Genomic DNA, 19,198 nt, shown 5'->3' with positions numbered 1-19,198 from the left:
GAATAGTGGCCACATTTAGGGGATGATGCTAAATGCTGCACTGTTTAGCTAACGTGCAAGACTGCAAGCTCAATGTATTTACCCGTTTCTATGAACTGAAGCATTTCCTGCTGTGCTAACTTTGCAAACTAAAACAGGGAACATAATTTAATCTTTTACAAACTTTTATACTCTTTGGTCTATTTTTGGGCGGCACAGTGGCGTGGTGGTTAGCACTGATGACTCACAACAAGATGGTTGATCGGCCATCTGGGGCCTTTGGTGTGTTCTCTCTGTCTGCGTGGGTTCTCTCCAGGTACTCCAGCTTCCTCCCACCGTCCGAAGATATGCTCATTAGGTTCATTGGTGATTCTAAATCGGTGAATGGTTGTCTGTCTCTCTGTGTTAGCCCTGAGTGCACCCCATCTCTTGCCCTATGAAAGCTGGGATAGGCCTGAGTTCTAGTGTTGTTTTTCTTCATTTTGATTTCACCAAACATTTAAGTGATTTTCCGACCACATTTCTTCCCCAAAGACGATGGTTCTCCACTATCCTTCCAGTTTTTAATAATGCGTTGGACAGTTCTTAACCCAGTTTTAGTAGTTTCTACAATCTCCTTAGATGTTTTCTCTGCTTGATCCATGCCAATGATTTGACCCTTCTCAAACAGACTAACATCTTTACCACGACCACAGGATGTGTCTTTAGACATGGTTGTTTAAGAAATGAGAAGCTACTCATTGCATCAGTTGGGGTTAAATAACTTGTTGCCAGCTGAAAGATAATCACCCATGCAGTAATTATCCAATAGGAGGCTCCTACCTATTTGCTTAGTTAAATCCAGGTGGTGACTTTTTTTTTTTGGCCAGGCAGTGTATTTATGATTGGAGTCTTGTTAATAAACCAGACTCATCCTTTAGGTTTGATAACATTTGTTAACTTTAACTCTAAGAAAGCAGGGTTGTAAGTGAAGATATTTCTTGCATCAACTCCTGGACAGAAACTCTCAAAGACAGAAATCTCAAAAATGTTAGCAAGCAAAACTAAGTCGGCGCTACTGGCTAGCGCAGTAAATAAACAAGATGTTTTGATCTTGATTTCTCAGAAATCCTTCAAAATTACATCTGCAGTGTTTGTGTATGTTTATCAGAACGGCCGATCTGATGCAAAGAACACCAAAGGGACGAGAGAGGAAGCGGCTCCTGCGTCACAGGGTCCAGAGTTTTCTCTGGATGGCGTTTCTGATTGCTGCTGTCCAGAGGGTAGTTTGGATTGATCGTCTTTAAGTGTTTCCCTTCCTGCAGGGTGGAGAAGGGGCCTTACAAACACCAACATTTAAACAGATGCTGTGAAGTCTCTTTCTTGACTTATTTCTTTTATAAAACCCCAAAACCAAATCTTAGTTCTCAGTTTAATCACTGCATAATGTTGACCTCATGTGCAGTCTGCAGTCCTTTCATGTGGCAAAGCATTTGAGAGAAATTAACACAGACTCACAGGCTCACCTCGAATAATTTATTTTTCTCCAGTTTCTTGTATTTCTTTTTAAAAAACTACTTCTGACAATGAATAACTGTTCTATGCTGTAGAAAACTGCATGAGAGTACAAATAATATCTGGAATGTTTTCTCCTGTAATTAAAAAGTGCATTTATTCAATCTCATCTGTAAAAATTCTTCAAATACTTTATTTAAAAAACAAAAAAAGCAAAAATAATAGAAAAAGCTACAACAGTAAGTTACATGTGAGTATTGTGGTTGTTGTCCTGAGTCTGTACACCAATGTCTCAACTTCCAAAAAAGTTCTGGTCTTTGTCCGGTGAACTTTGAATCCCTGCAGCTCAGGATTAAGAAAGCAGACTCTGCCAGCAACTCTGCTCTGAGTTAATACTTTAAAACCTTTGTGTAAAACCTTTTAACCGTCCACGTAAGTTGCTGCTTTTCCAAAACAAAGTCCTGGTGTCGTTTACATGAAGCCGACCGAGACGCCGCTTCAGATACCGATGTCCAATTCACAGAGGTGGAAGCTGGAAATAGTTTGGATGGACGGACTGTTGCTTAGTTAATTAGTTAGTTGGTTAGTTAGCGGGGACCAGCAGGATGAAGCCGTCTCGACTCTTCTTGAAGTCTGCGTTGGTCTGGCCGGGTTTGGTTTCCACGGTGACGCTCTTGGGCTTGCCTCGCATGTGCAGCTGCAGAGATGAACGGCAGACCTTGACGGGAAACTGGACCTTTCGAATACTGGAAGACAAAAAGCAGACGTTTTCATTAGTGTAAATGTGAGGTTCTTTTGAGAACAAATTATTGTCGGACAGCAAAGGCTGCTATTATCTCAGTGTGAGATGTGCAGCTACCCCACGGAGAGAGCTGGTTCATCTTAAAAACATTTTAAACGAGCACTTCGAGGAAAGAAAGTCAGCAAACAGTGCTGTTGTGTGCTCAGGGAAACAAACTGCGCAACATTTCAATTAATCTTTCACATTTTCTTGCAGCCCGTGTTTTAACGAGAACGCATGTCCGTCCTGGCTCACCAGCACGTTTTAGGATTGATTTTAAGATTGAGAAGTGTTTGCCAATAAATCACATGTCACTCTAATCTGCTGCAACCACAGGTCCCGTTAAGGTCCCTCAGGTCTGCTGACCACTGTCTACCGGCCGTCCAAAGAACAAGACTGAAGCAAAGGGGAGATGGTGCTTCCTCAGCTGCAGCCCCTAAACTCATTTTTATTGTGACTTCTTACTGCGTTTTAATTCAGTATTTTTTTTTCATTGCCTTTGTTTCTGTGTTAAAATAAGACAGAAGGAAAGATAAGATAAACCTTTATTTACCCCGCAGTGGTATTGCATTTACAGTGCAGCAGACAGTTTAAGGTAATAAATAAATACAAAAAATAGGAAATTAAATGTAAAGATATAAACCTAAGTTGTCACACAGATATTAAAGATGTTTGTTGTTCTTAAAAGTGCTTTATATTGTGAATATTGTGCTTATCACATGGACCTGGGGCCGCGCCAACATTCAGCCAACTCTGCAGCACAGCCAGCAGTTTTATGACGCTCTTCCTACTTTCGGCATAAAAGCCGTGCCAGCTCGAGAGGACGTTCACAGACGAAATTGTGGTGATGTGGCAGCGCTGATGATTAATTATTATTAAAAGCCTCTGTAGCTGAACCTTTGCAGGTTCTCTTTCGGGTTTTGCACGCATGTAGACTCAAAAGCTCAATAGAAGGATGTATGCTCTGCAACCTGAAGTGTTGATGTAAATACATAGAAAAGTCGTTTAAAGGGCAATGGTTGCAGAAGTAGTTTGATGTGCAACTCTTCCTGTTGAGGTGTCCTGGAGCAAGTCACTGAACCTCTAACTTCACCCCAAGTTTCATAACTTTCATAAAACAGGTCACACAGAAGTGGACAGCTGTGTTGTGAATGCACCTCTACACAATGAGAAGCTGATTCTGCTTTCACAACTCATGTACGGATCTTTTTTGTTTACTGCGCATCTCCAAAGCAGAATGAAGACGAAACGATTAAGCTTATTTTCTACCACCTAACACCCTAACACACTTCGCTCTGCCCTCTGATGACCAGCCGCTCTTGCTCTTGCTGACAGCTGGGGCCACGCCAGCGTGCCTCTGCTTGCTCGGCTGCTGCACAGTCAGCTGAAGATGATCCACTGTGAAGTCGCTACTTCCTCTCGGCCCCTCGGGGGATCCTGCAGCCTCAGCCCGGCCGCGTCGACCCCGCTGCTCCTCCAAACACAAGCTGGCCCCGGCACATGGCTCAGCCTCTGCAGCGAGCATACAAAGAGCCTAACACCGCATCCACCTACGTCACAGCTTGAGGCCCGGGGGAGGAGGTCCGAGTTTAAGGCTGATACTCCTGCTTGTGATTAATATTTCTCTTACTCGTGCATTCACATTGTTTTTCTTTCAGTGGACGCAGCTACTTTGAGCTCAAGTTCAAAAAGCGGATGCAGAACAATATTTGCAGAGCGGCTATTTGTGGACGCCTCTGAATGTTGCTAATGTGGACTGATAAGCAGGGACGGCTTGTGCGTATAAGCCAACTTGGCAACCGAGTGCCTTCTTTGGCAAGAACACACCGATGTGTCGCTACAGAGTGTTAGTGTCCCATTCTCCCCAGACTGACTGATCCTCTTCAGAAACATGGCCCGAAATCATATTTAACCACTTTCCCAAGGTAATCAGATTATATAATATTTGTTATGCAACAGTGCCTGGAGTCCGGTTTATCAGGTGAGTGCATCAGAGGTAAAACTCCTGCATTAAATAAACAGTGTTCATTAGTAAATGAGTGCAATGATGAATGTGGAAACACAGAGTTAATGAGACATTTGCATAAGACTTATCTGAGTAGGGAAAAACGAACTGTATGCATGTTAGATGTATTGTAGATGAGTATTAATAGACTTTTAAAGCCAATGCTGTGAAAATATATGTAAATTATATGGAGATAAAGCAGCATTGCTGGAAGTCAACAGTTAGTTTCTATTGTTTGAGCTGAAAACAAACATGAAACAGAGCAGATACATGAAACTGATTATGAGTTTGAGGACAGAAATTACATCTTTATCATCTTAGATTAGCTAACAGCTAACAGAAAGGAAATGGCCAACATCTTTATAATTTTGAAGGAAACTCATTCATGTCATTAAGCTGCCAGGACCAGAAAGAGTTGTGCACAGACGAAGATAAACCAGCTGGGATGTGGAAACGAGAAACCACAGGAAGGGAATGAAATGAAAAGCCTTTGACAATGTAAAGTCACCAAAGTACCAAGCTGAACTAATCTCAGCTGTAAGGTGACGACCAATTAACTGCAAACGTTTGCTCAAACACAAAACTCCATCTACAGCTTTGGATCCAAACCCTAAATTCACCATGTTCATAGCAGATTTGGAGCCTCGGGGGAACCCAGATGAAGTGGAGATGACATTTTCTTTTAAAATAGAGAGTGGTGATAACAAGAAGAGCTAGCTCCATCCATGAATTAGCTTTATTTTTTATGTTCTGTGTGTTTGAGACATATACAAGATACAATGCACAAGTCAGCCAGAGCCTGAAACGTCAAGATTTTCTCATGTACCAAGGGGAGTCCCAGCAGAGAAAGTTTGGGAACTACTGCTTTAACTGAAGATAGCTACGTCTGATTCCTGTCTTTGAGCTAAGCTAGGCTAAGCCAGAACAATGTTCTAGCTTTAAATTAGCTTTAAATTAGCCCAGCTCATTTAAAGCTCCTAGCTAGGCTACTAGCTAGTTGCATTACTAAGACAACTCTGTCACTAATATCCTCACTAACCCAAACTAACCTGAACCCAGCAGGTATGAACCGAGGCTACACTCTGATTTCATCTCATCCATTACTGGCTGCTAGCTTGGCAAGCTAATCCATCAAATTGGCTACTCTCTGGTCCTTTCTACTGCACTATGTTTCTACTTCCAAAAATACAACCAATAAAAGAAACTTAACATCCAACATGAAGTCTGATTTTACATAGGAAGCTTCAGGGTTGATAACCAGTTTTTTTCTAGAGGGCTAAGACGTCTCAGTCTTTAAACTCCTCTACTATTTGCTCTCTTAATGCTAAAAGAATCTGAACTCAGCCGCTGCATGTTTCCAAAGTTCATTTTAAGTCACCCTGACAGGTGTGGCTTTGCTAGTCTTTTTTTTTTTGCTCAGCCAACTCAACCCCCACCAACTCTCTGAACCCCCCTAGACCAGCTGTCCTGTCCTACTGGGGCAGCGACAAACCCGACACAGAAACCCACTGACCTCCAGAGGGTTTTGATTCGTGCGCGATGCTGATCTCATCGCACCAGCTACCACAAGAGAAACCCGACACCAGCGGAGCGTGTCGAGAAAAGCCTCTGGCTGCGCCCGAGGACGGTGGATGATAGGCCGAGGGAGGAGGCCTGTGGTAGCAGCGATGAGAGGCTTCCTGCTGCTGCTGCTGTAAGGGGAAAGATGAAGAGTGCGGAGGCTGGGATTGTCCACGGCTGTGGTTAAATACAGCCGTCTAAATATGGATGTTGCTGCTTAAGTGAGTGCTTCTGTTCTTCTGAGAACTTGGACTTAAAGGAAAAAGGCGATTATGAGTCAGGATTTAGATTTAGGATTTAGAAAAACAACAGTCTATCATTCAGATATGTGAAATGACGCAGCTGTCTCTTGTGATGCAACGCATAATAACAATCTTCAACTGTCTTACTGCCAAACCCTTCAGGAAGGAGGTTGGGGTGGATGGTTGAGGCATACAACCAAACTTCCTGTGTTTGACACCGGAAACTTTGGTTTGCATCCCACCCTGACCATAACCAACTACAATAGTCCAAGCTGCCTAAACCCAAAGTGACCCTACCTTAATGTTAGACAAATTCTTTCTCAAAGATGCATCCTCTTAAGGACCTATGGGTGCTTTCACACCGGAAAAAAACACGAGCGCTTTCCCGCTAGGTCTGAACACAGCAACCAACCCAGCTGAGCCCGGTTAGAGAGGTTGGTCTTAGCTTGATTGCAATCCCTCCACAGAGCGGTTCATTCGTACAGCCCTACAGGCCGAAACGACTACCTTATGATTACCGTATAACCAAGAGATTTACCGGTTCCGTCAAATGCGCACCTGGTAGAAGTGTCTGGCAGCAGCAGCACACCTTCTCAACATAATAAAACATGTTTTAATATGCATGTTGAGCACAGTTGCTGCTGCTGATGCTCCGTTTTCAACAAGATTATTTTCTGAATTACTGAAATCCAATTATGACCGCTCACAAAACAGTTTGAAACCCTAACCCTAACCCTAACCCTAGGGTTGAGGTCGTGTCATGACTTTGTCTCAATTGCCCTGAACCAAGGTTAAATGCAATGGTGCAACAATACCGTATCAATCAGTCCGTGAATGGGAACAAAATGTAGGTGTGACCCTTAAAAGTCGATGTTTTCTTAAATATATTGCCACAAAGCCAGATTATTGCTTGAGTATAACTTTCAGAAGTCAAGGAAGGTAGGTATGAAGAACCGGAGAGAGTTTAGAGCAGTGACTTGAGGACGTCTTGTAGTCTGAGCACCTAAAAAGTTTATTTCTCAACCTCTGTTGTCCAATGTTTGACTCTTGTACGGCAGCGGTTACGGCAGTGTTCAGCCACAAGGCCTCATGATTCAAAAAGTGTAAAACCTTATTCAGATATCAAGACCAGAACCGGAATAACAGCAGCAACAAATGTTCCTTATTTAGTAATAAGAGCGCGTCTTTTTAACTGTAAGAGTCCAAAGACTAAAACGCTCCAAAGCTTTCAGCTCCCTCAGGTCTGTGTTGTAACAGAAAAGTCCATCTTGAAACTCAAACATTAAATTAAACAGAGGATCCAGAAACGCGGCCCTTCACCTAAACTGACTTTCAGTGACTACGTCTGAGAGATAAATTAACACTCGTGGTTGCTGTGAAGTTTGCTCGGGCTACGAGAGGGACCGCTGACGGGAAACCGTGAGGAGGGTTACAGATGTCGTTCCCACCTCTTGTGAGATGAGCAACCTGTTCACAGACGTAGCGTTTACAGAAATTAATTTAAGACACTTGCCGGTCACGACCTCATTTTAAACTCTGCAGATACAGAAGCTAATTATTAAATGTGCTGCAAACCTCCATATCTAAACCTGTTGTTGTGGCTTGTTGTATAATTGTTTGTTGGCCATTTAAATGCCTCATTATATCCACTATCTGAATAATAATAATAATAATAACAACGGACGGGCTGCGGGTCGGTCAAATAAGAGTCTGCACCATTAGTGAGGAAAACATTTGCTAATTGCATGTATCTAAAATACAGATATTTGTGTGACGTTCATAGTTTTAGTAATATTTTAGGGTAGCCATCACATTTACATGTAGCCCACTGGGTGTGGATATCTACATCAGTTATGATCATTTGTTTGCACGGCTGGCTGGTGGGTGATTTATGCGTGCATGCAGATTGAGATGATGTGCCGCTGTGCATCACTGCTCCCCGGGTATAATGTGATTTTAAAATGGGCTCCATGGGGGTCGTAAAGTAAATGACACACACACACACTTGTCTTTCGTTTCTGATTTCATTTCATGGACGTTGCGTGTGCTTCTCTGTGTGTTGTCTCTTTGAGCGTGGTGGGATTCGGTGTATAAACATGGTCCACGGTGTGCTGTCTGCCAACCGGTCCTCAAGCTGCAGTCGAATAATTCATGGAGACGACGCTGCAGACAGAACTGGGGCGCAGCAGCAGCAGCTCCTGGAGGAGGAGGAGGAGGAGGAGGAGGAGGAGGAGGAGGCGGCCTTGGACCCTCTCCCTCCCTCCCTCTCTCCCTCCATCACCCCTGCTTTCCTCTCCATCTCATCCTCCCCTTTTTTTCTGCCTCCAAACACTCTCTTTTCTCACATGTCTCCCTGTCCTCTCCTCTGTGAGGCTGGGTGCTGATAATCCCGTGTGAATCCGTGCCTCTGGTGCCTCCATTACGGAGAATTATGGGCCATTTTATTTTGCAGCCGAGCGGCTGTATGTGAGATGATGCGGTGAGACTGATGCTGCACCGTGCCGCTGATGCTGTTTGTCCCATTTCGGAAAATCAGATCAACATCAGGCCTGGGGTGCTCGTAAGGAACAATATGGCACCACAGTTAAAAGATGTTTCTACTGCAAAAACTGTTTTTTATTTTTTATTTTGCGCTGCTGCAGGTCATTGCTCTGAATTTCCCTCAGTGAATTGAATATTTCACATTTACAAAACAAAACAAAATCTGCAACACAGCGGTGTACTGGTTAGCACTGAGGTTCTGGGTTCGATTCCAACTGGGCCCTTTCTGTGTGGAGTTTGCATGTTCTCCCTGTGTCTGCGTGGGTACTCTCCAGCTTTCTCCCACCGTCCAAAGACATGCACATTAGGTAGTCACATTTCTGCGGAGGTGCACGTCATCTACGGCGTTAGGGTCAGCGTATGCTCCCGCAGGTAAAACTGCTTGATCTCTGAGATGATTTCATCTTTTCTTTTCCGTGCAGTTCATTCCAAATATTAATTAACACAACAAGTCAGGAAAAAAACGGAGAGACGCAAGAACAAAATGCAAGATTTTTCTCAACAGCAGTGAAATCAAAGTGACTGCAGGTCGCTGTTAATCCTCAGAGGAGAGCGCTTTGTATCAGAGGGCTGTCAGAAGAGATGACGTCTGCTCCTAATGATCCCACAAACCACAGACGGACCAGATCAGACTGTCAAAACACACAAACTCCCTCATGTAGTGATAACTCACTTTCTATTTCCACCACACACACACACACACACACACAAACAATGCAGAAAAGACTTTGAGTGCTTGAAGGAACAGACAGAAACCAGCAAAGCAAATGTTTTGCGCCTCATGCCTTGAAACAGCACCTTCCCTCAGACACTGTTAATGAGAAACAAAAGCAATTTCAAAACCTGACGTCAGGGGTTTTGCGCAGAAAGAAAGGTCAGAAAGGTTTCTCCTTCTCCATGATTCTTCTGCACCTCCCACTCCTGCCTCTTTCCTGTCATCTGCCCTCCTTCCTTCTCTGCGTCCGTCAGTGTCACCGGGTTCGGGTATAATTGGGTCTCAGGAGGCGATCAAACTGCTCAAGTGTCCAAAGGCCGACAGAGAGGACCCAAATCTGAGCCGGGTCAGGATCTCTGAGCCAAACCCAAACCGGAGGGAGAGTGGCGGACACGTGACGAAGCGGCGGAGTTGCAGAATCCACATGTTGCCTCAGCTTGAAGTTTGTTGGACTGTTTGTCAGATGAACCTCAGATGCGGGTTCGGCAACAGAGCCCCTGATTGCTCCGATCCCACCCACCTGCTTCATCCGACTTGACACCCCTCCGTCAACACACAGCCTGCAGTTTTTCCCCCTGCCATCTTAATTAACACTTCCCCAGCTGCCTGGCAACCATCGCTGGGGCAACGGCAGCATCTGCAGCCCCCACAGCGAGGCGGGCCGCAGCCACTCGAATCCTCGGGTGTGAGGTAACTGGGCGGGCAGGGGGGCAGACCCTCCTGCAGGGTTTTGCTTCGGCGTCACAGCGTTGATCATCGCCAGCCTCGTCCATTATTATTACCATCAGCGTCATCTGTAACAGCGGGTCTATCGCAGCAAGCTGCACCCTGCGCCCCGAGTCTCATCAGGGGGCTTTCTGAGAAAAAACCATGAGTCATACAGTTACAACAGCAACAGTTAATGCACACGGAGCCATTTCTATAAGTGGAGAAAATGTGGTTTAGCATGCAAAGCCTTGGACACGGCCTGAATCATCAAGTGTGATTCACTTAAATAGCTCCAACAATTTCCGTGGTCCAGATTAATTTTCAAGACCACCGACGTGTTTCTGAGATAAGAGCAAATCAGCTTAGCAGAGAGTCAGCGAGGGCGTCTCATCAAATTGATTATCAATAAGGAAGGAAGAGTGGACGGTTATCAGGGGCTTTTTATGCAGCAGGAACATTCGCGCCGCCTCAGGGCGATGAACTCGTCATGTCGGTCCAAACATCTTCAGCTGAGCCGCAGGACATTAAAAACAACCAAACATGTGCACAATTGTTGACAGGGAAACTATTTTCGCACTGGTGTGTTGTTGTGTAGTAGTCGACGCTGCGGATGAATCCATTTGTTGAGCTCTGAGGTCGATCTGAAGGCAGCACGTATGTCGTTTGAATCCACAAAGAGGCTTTTTGATGCGGTCTCAAGGTCAAGCGGCCGACTCTCGGAGGGCGCCCGGGAGGCTTTGAGACGCTCCGACGGAAAGTCCCACAGATTAATCAACCGATTGGGAGCCACGGTCGGTACGATTTTATAAACCAGCTCCTTCATGGTCGACCTCTTTGAAGCTCTGATGTAGTATTCACTGTCTCTCTGATCATTGACCTTAAATATTGAGTCCTGATCTGATTTTAAATGAACAAAGTTAACTCCCCTGCAGATTCATACAGACTTTTCTTATCTTCTTTGCATACTCCTAGATTCGACTGCATCAAGTCCAATAAATATTTCTGTCATAGTTAATGTAGTGAGGAGAGGGTAGGTCGTACCTCGGCTCCAGAAATGTTCTGCTCATCCAACGCCATGAACTCCCTAACCCTCTCTAGAATATTTTTCTGCTTGATGTTGTCTCCAAGAAACTTCTCTCTTCTTATGAACGTAGCATTCAGTATTTGTTGTTTTTTCGGTGGAGGCTTTATCTGAGCGGACTCAGCGTATTCTGCTCTGTGATTTTTTTTGCAGGTGGAGTAAAGTAATTTCACACAGCAGAGCACGTTCCTCTTCTTCTTCTTCTTCTGGGATTTTCATCAGATTGGACGCTAGACATTTAAAAAAATGCCTGGATCGACCCTCGACACAGATCGGGACATCCCCAGTTAAACTGTCCAATCTCTACCATCATATCTCCTTCATCATTCACACCTGCTTTGAAATTCAGGAGTAGAAACAACATAAGATTTAAAATAAAATTCTGCGACACTGGTTTGAGACAGTGCGGCTCGTGTTAACTGCAGATATACTGCACAAGCGTCTAATTTTATAAATAAACTTTTAGTTGCCTACTGAAGGATTTTCACTTCATTTGTGTTTCTCATCTGAATAGGAATAATTCCTCTGAGGAAGGTGTGCTGATTCAGTTTTGCAGCCCTAATTACCAAATGTTCTCTCTGTAGATATCTCAGTGGTCCTCCTGTAATTTAAAGCACGCTCAGAGAAAGACGTAAATAAAAACAGGTGGATTTCCGTGATGCTGTTTTTTTAAAAAGCAAATTTAGATCAAGCAGGTTGTGGAGGAAAGTTTGAGTTATAGTTTTTGCAGATTTCGGTATCTTTTCTTATTTCAGGAAGAGGCCTTTAAGTTTTTTTTTTTTAAAGGTCTAGATGATTAAAGTGCAGATATTATAGTACAATATCAAAAACATAGAAGTGGCATGGCTCCAGCAAGGATGTGCCGGGCAAACATCAAACTGTGTGTAACTGTGTGAGTAACAGCGACAAGTCAAGTTAGCACCGTGGAGTTGAATTTGTTCACAACAAAATGGCTCTGATTGGTCCAAATGGCGCGTTACGAGAATCATAGTCTGATAAGAGTTGAGTCTGGCCTCGGTAGGCGGTGAACATGTTTATTTTTCTGCAGCAAAGTTTGATATCTTTTGGGATTGACACGTATTTGGAGCCTTGGACAAGTACGGTGGCCCTGAAGGTCAAAACACAATGACATTTCAGATTACGGAGAGGGTAGGGACAACACTTCTTGTTTCTGACTGGACATAACCCGTGCTAAAATATAAGCTGGTGTGGTTGGAAAGCAGACAACATGTACTGTCCACATTGTGGAAACAAGTACGAGTCGTCGTCAAATTTTTGCACGTCTTGCGGAAAGACGTTGGCATTATTTAAAGAGGCCGAGGGGACGCACGATGAGGACGTCTCCTCAGTCCTAACTCCTTCAACCGTGCTTTCAGGGTTCCGAGGGACATGTTAATGTCATGATGGGTTAAAAGCATATCAAGAATGACATTATATGTATGTCCTCCTTCAAAATGTTCCTCTTTTAATGCCATTCTTTCCAACGCGGTTTAAAGCTCGTGCACGGACACAACGGTGTAGAAACAGGAAATGGCGTTACACTGTCGGGTTCTGTCCAATCAGGAACAAAAAGGTGTTGTCCCTACATTTTCTGTAATCTGAAATGTCGTTGTGTTTTGACCTTCAGGGCCACCGTACTCAAGTGATCATTTGAGGAACTCCAGCTTTAGTCGACAAACATTAGCTGCTCAGTCAACGATGCAACACAAGTCTCCTCTTGTAGTATTGCTGAATGTTTTTATTAAATTCATGTCCCTTACATTCTGTTTATTGAGATCCCATTCCCTATGAAGATTTATCACACCATCAGAGCCGCAAAGTTTTAAAATCCAGCTGGCCAGAAATCACAACTAGAACACTTTCTTTCTACAGTGTTTATTTTAATGGTCCGCGTGGTGCGTCTAAAAATTCTGACCCAGAGTTAATTTAATCACGAATGACCCCAAAAATTTCTGGCTTGAATGGAGGATGCTGTATTCACATGTGAAGGACGAGCTCCTTTAATCCCACATTCCTCTACTAATAGAGACACAACAAATGGTTTGGCATTATATTTTATTTTTGCTGAGCTGAACAAATATATGGCAGAATACGCGCTATACTGATTATTATTAAGTATGTGACATATTTCTGATCAAACTGATAGAAATATAAAAAGTTTAGGCATAAAAACTGCGAATCTAACGTGTTAAACGAGTCAAGTGACGCACAGAAACACACACTGACTTTCTGCCAGCTGTTTTTTTGTTTTTTCCAGTCTGTCCTATATGATTAAATTGACGGCGACACGTCTGACTGTGAGATTCAGGCTAAATGGCTGGGAAATTACTGAAGCACATGACCTGCGCGCTCTATGGGAACCGTAGAGGAAATGGGTCAACGTTAGCGTACCTGGGAGACAAGCCGTTGCCATGGTTACCCCCCGTTTGATCAGAGTGGCGAAGAAAGCCAAAAAACTAGAACCAGACCAAAGATGCAAAAAAGTAGGGGGGGAGCAGAGGGGACGAGCTGACCGGGGAGAGGAGCACAAGCTGCTGCTCCTGTTGCTCCAGCCGGCAGGACCGACTGTGAGATGAACGCATCGAGGACAGCCACTGAGGGAGAGGAGTTAAAAAAAAAAAAAGGGGGAGAAACAGACGAGTCTATTTCAGGCTTCAGATGACGCCTTTGACGACCTAAAAAGTGAAATTAGAAATGAAAGGTCTGGTTTCGCCCCCCCTCGCCGTGTCAACGTCCAACGAGGTCAAACAAGAAAGTCAACAAGTCGGTAGCAGGTCAGCGTCTGCTCTTTGATTATGAAAGCTGCATCACAAGTGCCTGGGTTAATGAAATTGCATACTTGTCTCTTCGTTTTCCTGGGACGCTCGAAAAGGGAGGGGGTGACCCAGAAGACTGCTATTAATGCAACACCGTTCCAGGTCTTTCCATATTCATAAACGAAATTGCTGATGTAGATGAGAGAGTGGGGAGAAAGCACTGGAGAAGAAGAAGAAGAAGAAGAAGAAGAAGAAGAAGAAGAGGAGGAGAGTCTGGGGAGGGAAAAGAGACGGAGCAGAGGAAAACAAATAAGAGCCAGAACAAAAATGAGAACGGAAAAGATAAAAACATGAAGGTGACTACAGACGACTCAGATTTTAAGGTGTGAACACAAGAAACTGACATCAAAGATCTTCCAGTGTGTCAGCCTTTACTGTTTTGTGACAAACCGTGAATAAAACTGACATAAATATAAAATGTTGGGGCAAAAAAAAAAAAGTGTGAATCTGATCACAACTGGCTGCTGTCTCTGTCCTGCTCCACGGACAGGCTGAGGAGGTCGTTTGTCCCTCAGGACATAAGACTCTACAACGCCTCGCTGTGAGGAACCAACTGGACTGTGGTCAGTGCTGCCAGTACTGTATATTTTTAAACACAGCATAACTTAAATATCTTTATATCGGTTTCTATGTGATGAAGCTACTGGACACCGAATTTCCCACGGGATAAATAAAGTATCTAATCTAATCTAATCTAAATATTGTTTTTCTTTATATTTCTGACTGTACAGTTTGCGTATGTATTACTTGTTGACTATCTGTATTGCTACAATAATTACTAAACCCTTGACGAACATTAAACTCCAGGTTTTTGAGTCTTTCATTTGAAAAATAATGGTTCTTATTCATACCAATAATTATTATGTGACAGATTATTGATTGTTTATTGAAAAGATTAAAAAAATGAAGGTGACTACAGACGATTAAGACGCCATCTGAGCATCTGACATCAAGTCTAAGAGTGATTTTAAGGTGTAAACACACCAAAGTGGCGTAGAAGATTTTCCAGTACCTCAGCCTTTACTGTTTTGTGGATAAAACTGACATAAATATAAAAAAATGTGGACACAAAAACTGCAAATCTGATCAAAACTGGTCGCCACAAACTAAATTTGGAGCAAAAAAGTAAAATATCAATTAAATTTGCGTCTTTAAAAGCTGCAAAGCCTCATATCTGGTGTAGAAACTAATGAAGAGAGTCTCTGGTGTTGATCGGTACAATAACAGAATTACCCAAATTGGCCGTTAAGTAAAGAATCCTCCTCAATCTTTTAAGGAAGGGGCAGATCATACCCTAAATCCTGCCTTTAGTCTGCTCACCCCCCCCAGCTGTCCCAGCAGATGGTCCACCCCCCTAAAAACACACACACACACACACACACACACACACACACACACACCACTTCTTTCTCAGTAAACACACTTACATACCAACACACACACACACACACACACACACACACACACACAGTTCATTGATGCTGACAGCTCCGACCCAGGTGACAGGAAGAGAAAGCAGTGAAAGACTGAGGCCGGGATGAGAGGATCGGATGATGTACAGGAAAGAGTGACGGATGAGAGGGGAGGAGGAACGCCGAGGGAGCGGGAGACGGGATGTGACATGACAGTAAAACCAGGCGGCTCATCTTCGTCGTCGCCCGCCCTCCCTCCCCGACGACGCAGAGCAGCTTTGAAGTCAGGTTTTCTACCTTGCGCCGCGAACGCTGCCTTTTTCTGACCCAGATTTCTACATTCAGTGTCACCGAATGTAAACATATCGACTGTCTCGCGTCTGAGGAGGAGGACTGACTCGTTTCCTGCCCTGACCATGTTGCCGACCTCGCAGAAAAATAAAAATGACGTGCGCGTGACTCTCAGACTCTGGCGTCTTGTTTTCTGACAGAAGGAAGCACAAGAGGAGTGTGTTGTCATCCTTCTTCTCCCCCTCCCTTCTCCTCGCACATGCTCACACACTTGCACGCCTCACCCATGAGTCTCCTTTTGATGAGTAGCCTAGCTGAGGTCGCGACCCCTTCCATTCATCGCAGATGGTGGCACAATAACAGGCGGAGAGCTGAAACCGACTCTCCTCTGAGAGACGCCTGCCGCACCCCGACCAGAGCCACACAGCTGCTGCTGCATCGACCCCCCCCCCCCCCCCCCCCCCCCCCCGGCTCTCCCAAAAAAATACCCCCCAAAACCTAGACCAAAAGTCTGACTCATAAAACCCACCGAAGCCTCACCAGGGATCAACAAGCTGAACATACACGCAAACAGACAGACGGACAGACTATGAAAGCAGGGAGGCCGTCTGCTCAGAGCAAACACAGAATAAGAGACTGTACATAAACTGATGTAAGTCAACTGACAGCTCCAGTCGATATTTCATCCGCTCTACATTTTTAGAAATCACATAAAGTGGTTGTCGGCTATGAATGGAGCTTTTTGTTCAGTTTTTAACGCATTACAACTCCAGCGAATACTATTAATAGCCTCTAAGGCATCTAAATTAATCAGTTTATCTAGAAAACATAAGAATATCGACATTTTATTGTAGTTTCTCAACAAGTAAAGACACTAAATATTGTTTTGCTTTACGTTTCTGTGCAGTTTCACAACTATTACTACAGAAGTTGTCTATCTGTACTGCTATAACAAGTACTAAACCCTTTACAAACACTAAATTACTAAAAATATGTAAAAAATATACTATAGTGTTTCTTAATTATGCCAAATTATTGATCAAATTGACACAAATATCAATAATTTAAGCATGAAAACTGTGTATCTGATGACTTCTGTGTGTTTGTCCTATTTTTTTTTTTCACACAGAGGCTGAGTTAATTCGTACACGTGCTGACGGCAACACGCATGTTTGACTGAGACCAGCTGTAATCAGCAGAAAGAATTCAGGCTAAATGGGGAAAAATCACTGGAGCACATGACCTGTTTGCTCTACCGGGAACCGAAGAAGGAAATAGGGTCAGGGTTAGTTTACGCCATTTATTTCCATCTAGATTAAAAGCTGTTACCATGGTTACCCTCCCGCATGAGCAAATCGTCAAAATATCAGTTTATCTTCAAAATTCGGACAATATTAAGATTTTAAAAAAAAGTGAATTTTCAGTCCATGCTGACGTACAAACCAGAATCCAATTATACGCCGATCAGGCATAACATTATGACCACCTTCCTAATATTGTGTAGATCTCCCTTGTGCATCCAAAACAGTTGTGACTCATCAGAGAATTGACATGGGCCTTCTGAGGGTGTCCTGTGGTGTCTGGCAACAGGATGTTGTTTGGGGGGCGGGGGGCTTTGAGGGGAGGGGCCTCTGTGGATCATCCCTCAAACACATGATCAGCTTGGGATCTAGTGAATTTGGAGGTCAGGTCAATACCTTGTAGTTGTTCCTAAAGCGTTTTTGTATGTGTGTGTCTGTGTCAGGCTGCATCCTGCTGGGGATGGTGTCATTGCTATGGGATGGGGGGTGTCTGGTCTGGTCTAGGTGGGTGCTACATGTCTAAGTAACATCCACACGAATGAAAGCCCGGTCCAAAAGTTTCCCAGCAGAACAGAGAAACAGGTGAGAAAACAAAACGATGAAGGCACACAGGAGGTTCTTCTAATTTTGCATCTTCATCTCATCTGAGCATTCAAATAAACAAATATTTGGTGTATTTATGATCATCTAGATTAAATAAAGCGTAGACCAACTGATCTGCAGGACATTAATGGTGTTTGCTGTGTAAAAAGTCTATCTGTATCCTGCCTGATCAATTATTTAAGCTCAATGAAGTGAGGAAATCTCCACTATCTGTTTGTATTATTCACAGCTCTCAATGAGGACCTGGCAGAATGTGGAGGATTAATACTTCACACCAGTCACTACAGACCGGGTGGCAGTTCCTACGACAACACACCCACTCTTCCTCTACACACGCTCACACCCACCAACACAACCAAAACAGTCTGCCGCGTGTGAAAACATGCGGGTTGTGCCATTCAAGCCGAGTCAGCCAGAGAGCGACGTGGGCGGATGTGAATCAGGTTCATGAACAGCGATGACAAATCAGGATGCGAGTGATAAATGTGATAAATGTCAGCGGGACTGATTCATTTCACGGCAGTTATTCAGAGCGGGGCACAGACGGCGGCAACTATGACAGTGATAAATGCCAAGAATATCATTTACGCAATTGTTGCGCCGCGTTAATAGACTTCGTTTTTAGCCGAGGTCTCTGGCTGCAGTGATCAACAGTGAGTCTAATGCTGTGTTGTTTATTCATGTGACACTGAGACCTGAAAGGCTGCAGCTTTTCACTGGAACAGCTGATCTCACTAATTAGTTTCTCACTCTGCTGAGAGATTTGAAAGGAGTGAAATCAAATAGATATCGAGATGCTGAATAATTAATAGCAGCTGATGAAGCAAACTGTATTTTGGGAGATCCACGACTTTCCTTTGATAGCAAACTTTTGGGCTTGTGACCTCGTCAATGAATGATTTCTAAAGGAATCTGATTGTCTGTCAATCGGTAAATCGTCTCAAGAGATCACAAATCTTTCAAAAGGATCTTTTCAAGCAATTCTTTATCTTCTTTAACCCTTTACCCATAGTAAATTACCGCAGACAGCAAAAGATCGACAAAACTGAACTTATTACATATGTTTAGTCAGAAATAAAAATGAGAGATGAGGCGTTTGATTGCAACAGAAGCTGCAGTGCATGCTGGGGCAGGGCGCTCCTGTGCAGAAAGAGTTAAAGGGGAGTTCAGTGCTCTATAAATTGTAATAAAAGTGCATGCATGGCAAGACAGTGTTGTATCCTGCTTTCACGTGGCTTAAAAGCTCATCAGTCCTTAAATGCACTGTTACTTTTACTGTGATGTTTCTAAAAACTGATTAAACAACATTTATTTAAAGGTTTAGATGAGTTTTAATTAAGATTTGTGCAAAAAAAATGTGCAGTTGTGTTTGTGGTTGAGCTTCAGGGATAGATAACAACTAGGCCGCAGTTTAATTCACCAACTTTTCTTTTTTAAATAGTTTTTTGGGGGATTTTTATGCTTAGGAAGCAGAGGAGACAGAGGAGACAGACAGGAAGTGATGGAGTGACTGTTATAGAAAACAGAAAAAGAGCTAAGTAGAGAAAACAGACGTCATAAAATAAGTATATAAGATAATAATAGAATAGAGTATTTTTGTTTTAGACTATAGAATAAAAGAAAGTTGTTTTTCCAGTTTTTGTTTCTGGTTTTAAAAGCGAACTTAAAG

General features: G+C 43.5%; 1 protein-coding gene across 2 annotated transcripts in view; it reads right to left on the bottom strand.

Moving 5' to 3' along the window:
* Nucleotides 1-1,331: 1,331 nt before the first annotated feature.
* myo1g (myosin IG) overlaps nucleotides 1,332-19,198 on the bottom strand; it is a 54,610-nt gene continuing 36,743 nt past the window's right edge. For both annotated transcript variants that reach the window (XM_084562821.1, XM_084562820.1), the window contains one exon: nucleotides 1,332-2,219. In XM_084562821.1, the coding sequence (XP_084418947.1) occupies nucleotides 2,057-2,219 (163 nt within the window). In that variant the 3' untranslated portion in view covers nucleotides 1,332-2,056. The remainder of the gene's footprint in view (nucleotides 2,220-19,198) is intronic.

Source organism: Chelon labrosus (genome assembly GCF_963514085.1).
Source record: "Chelon labrosus genome assembly, chromosome: 16".
NCBI lineage: Eukaryota > Metazoa > Chordata > Actinopteri > Mugiliformes > Mugilidae > Chelon > Chelon labrosus.
The sequence above is the reverse complement of the archived record's forward strand: the minus strand, read 5'-3'. Positions and strand labels throughout refer to the sequence as shown.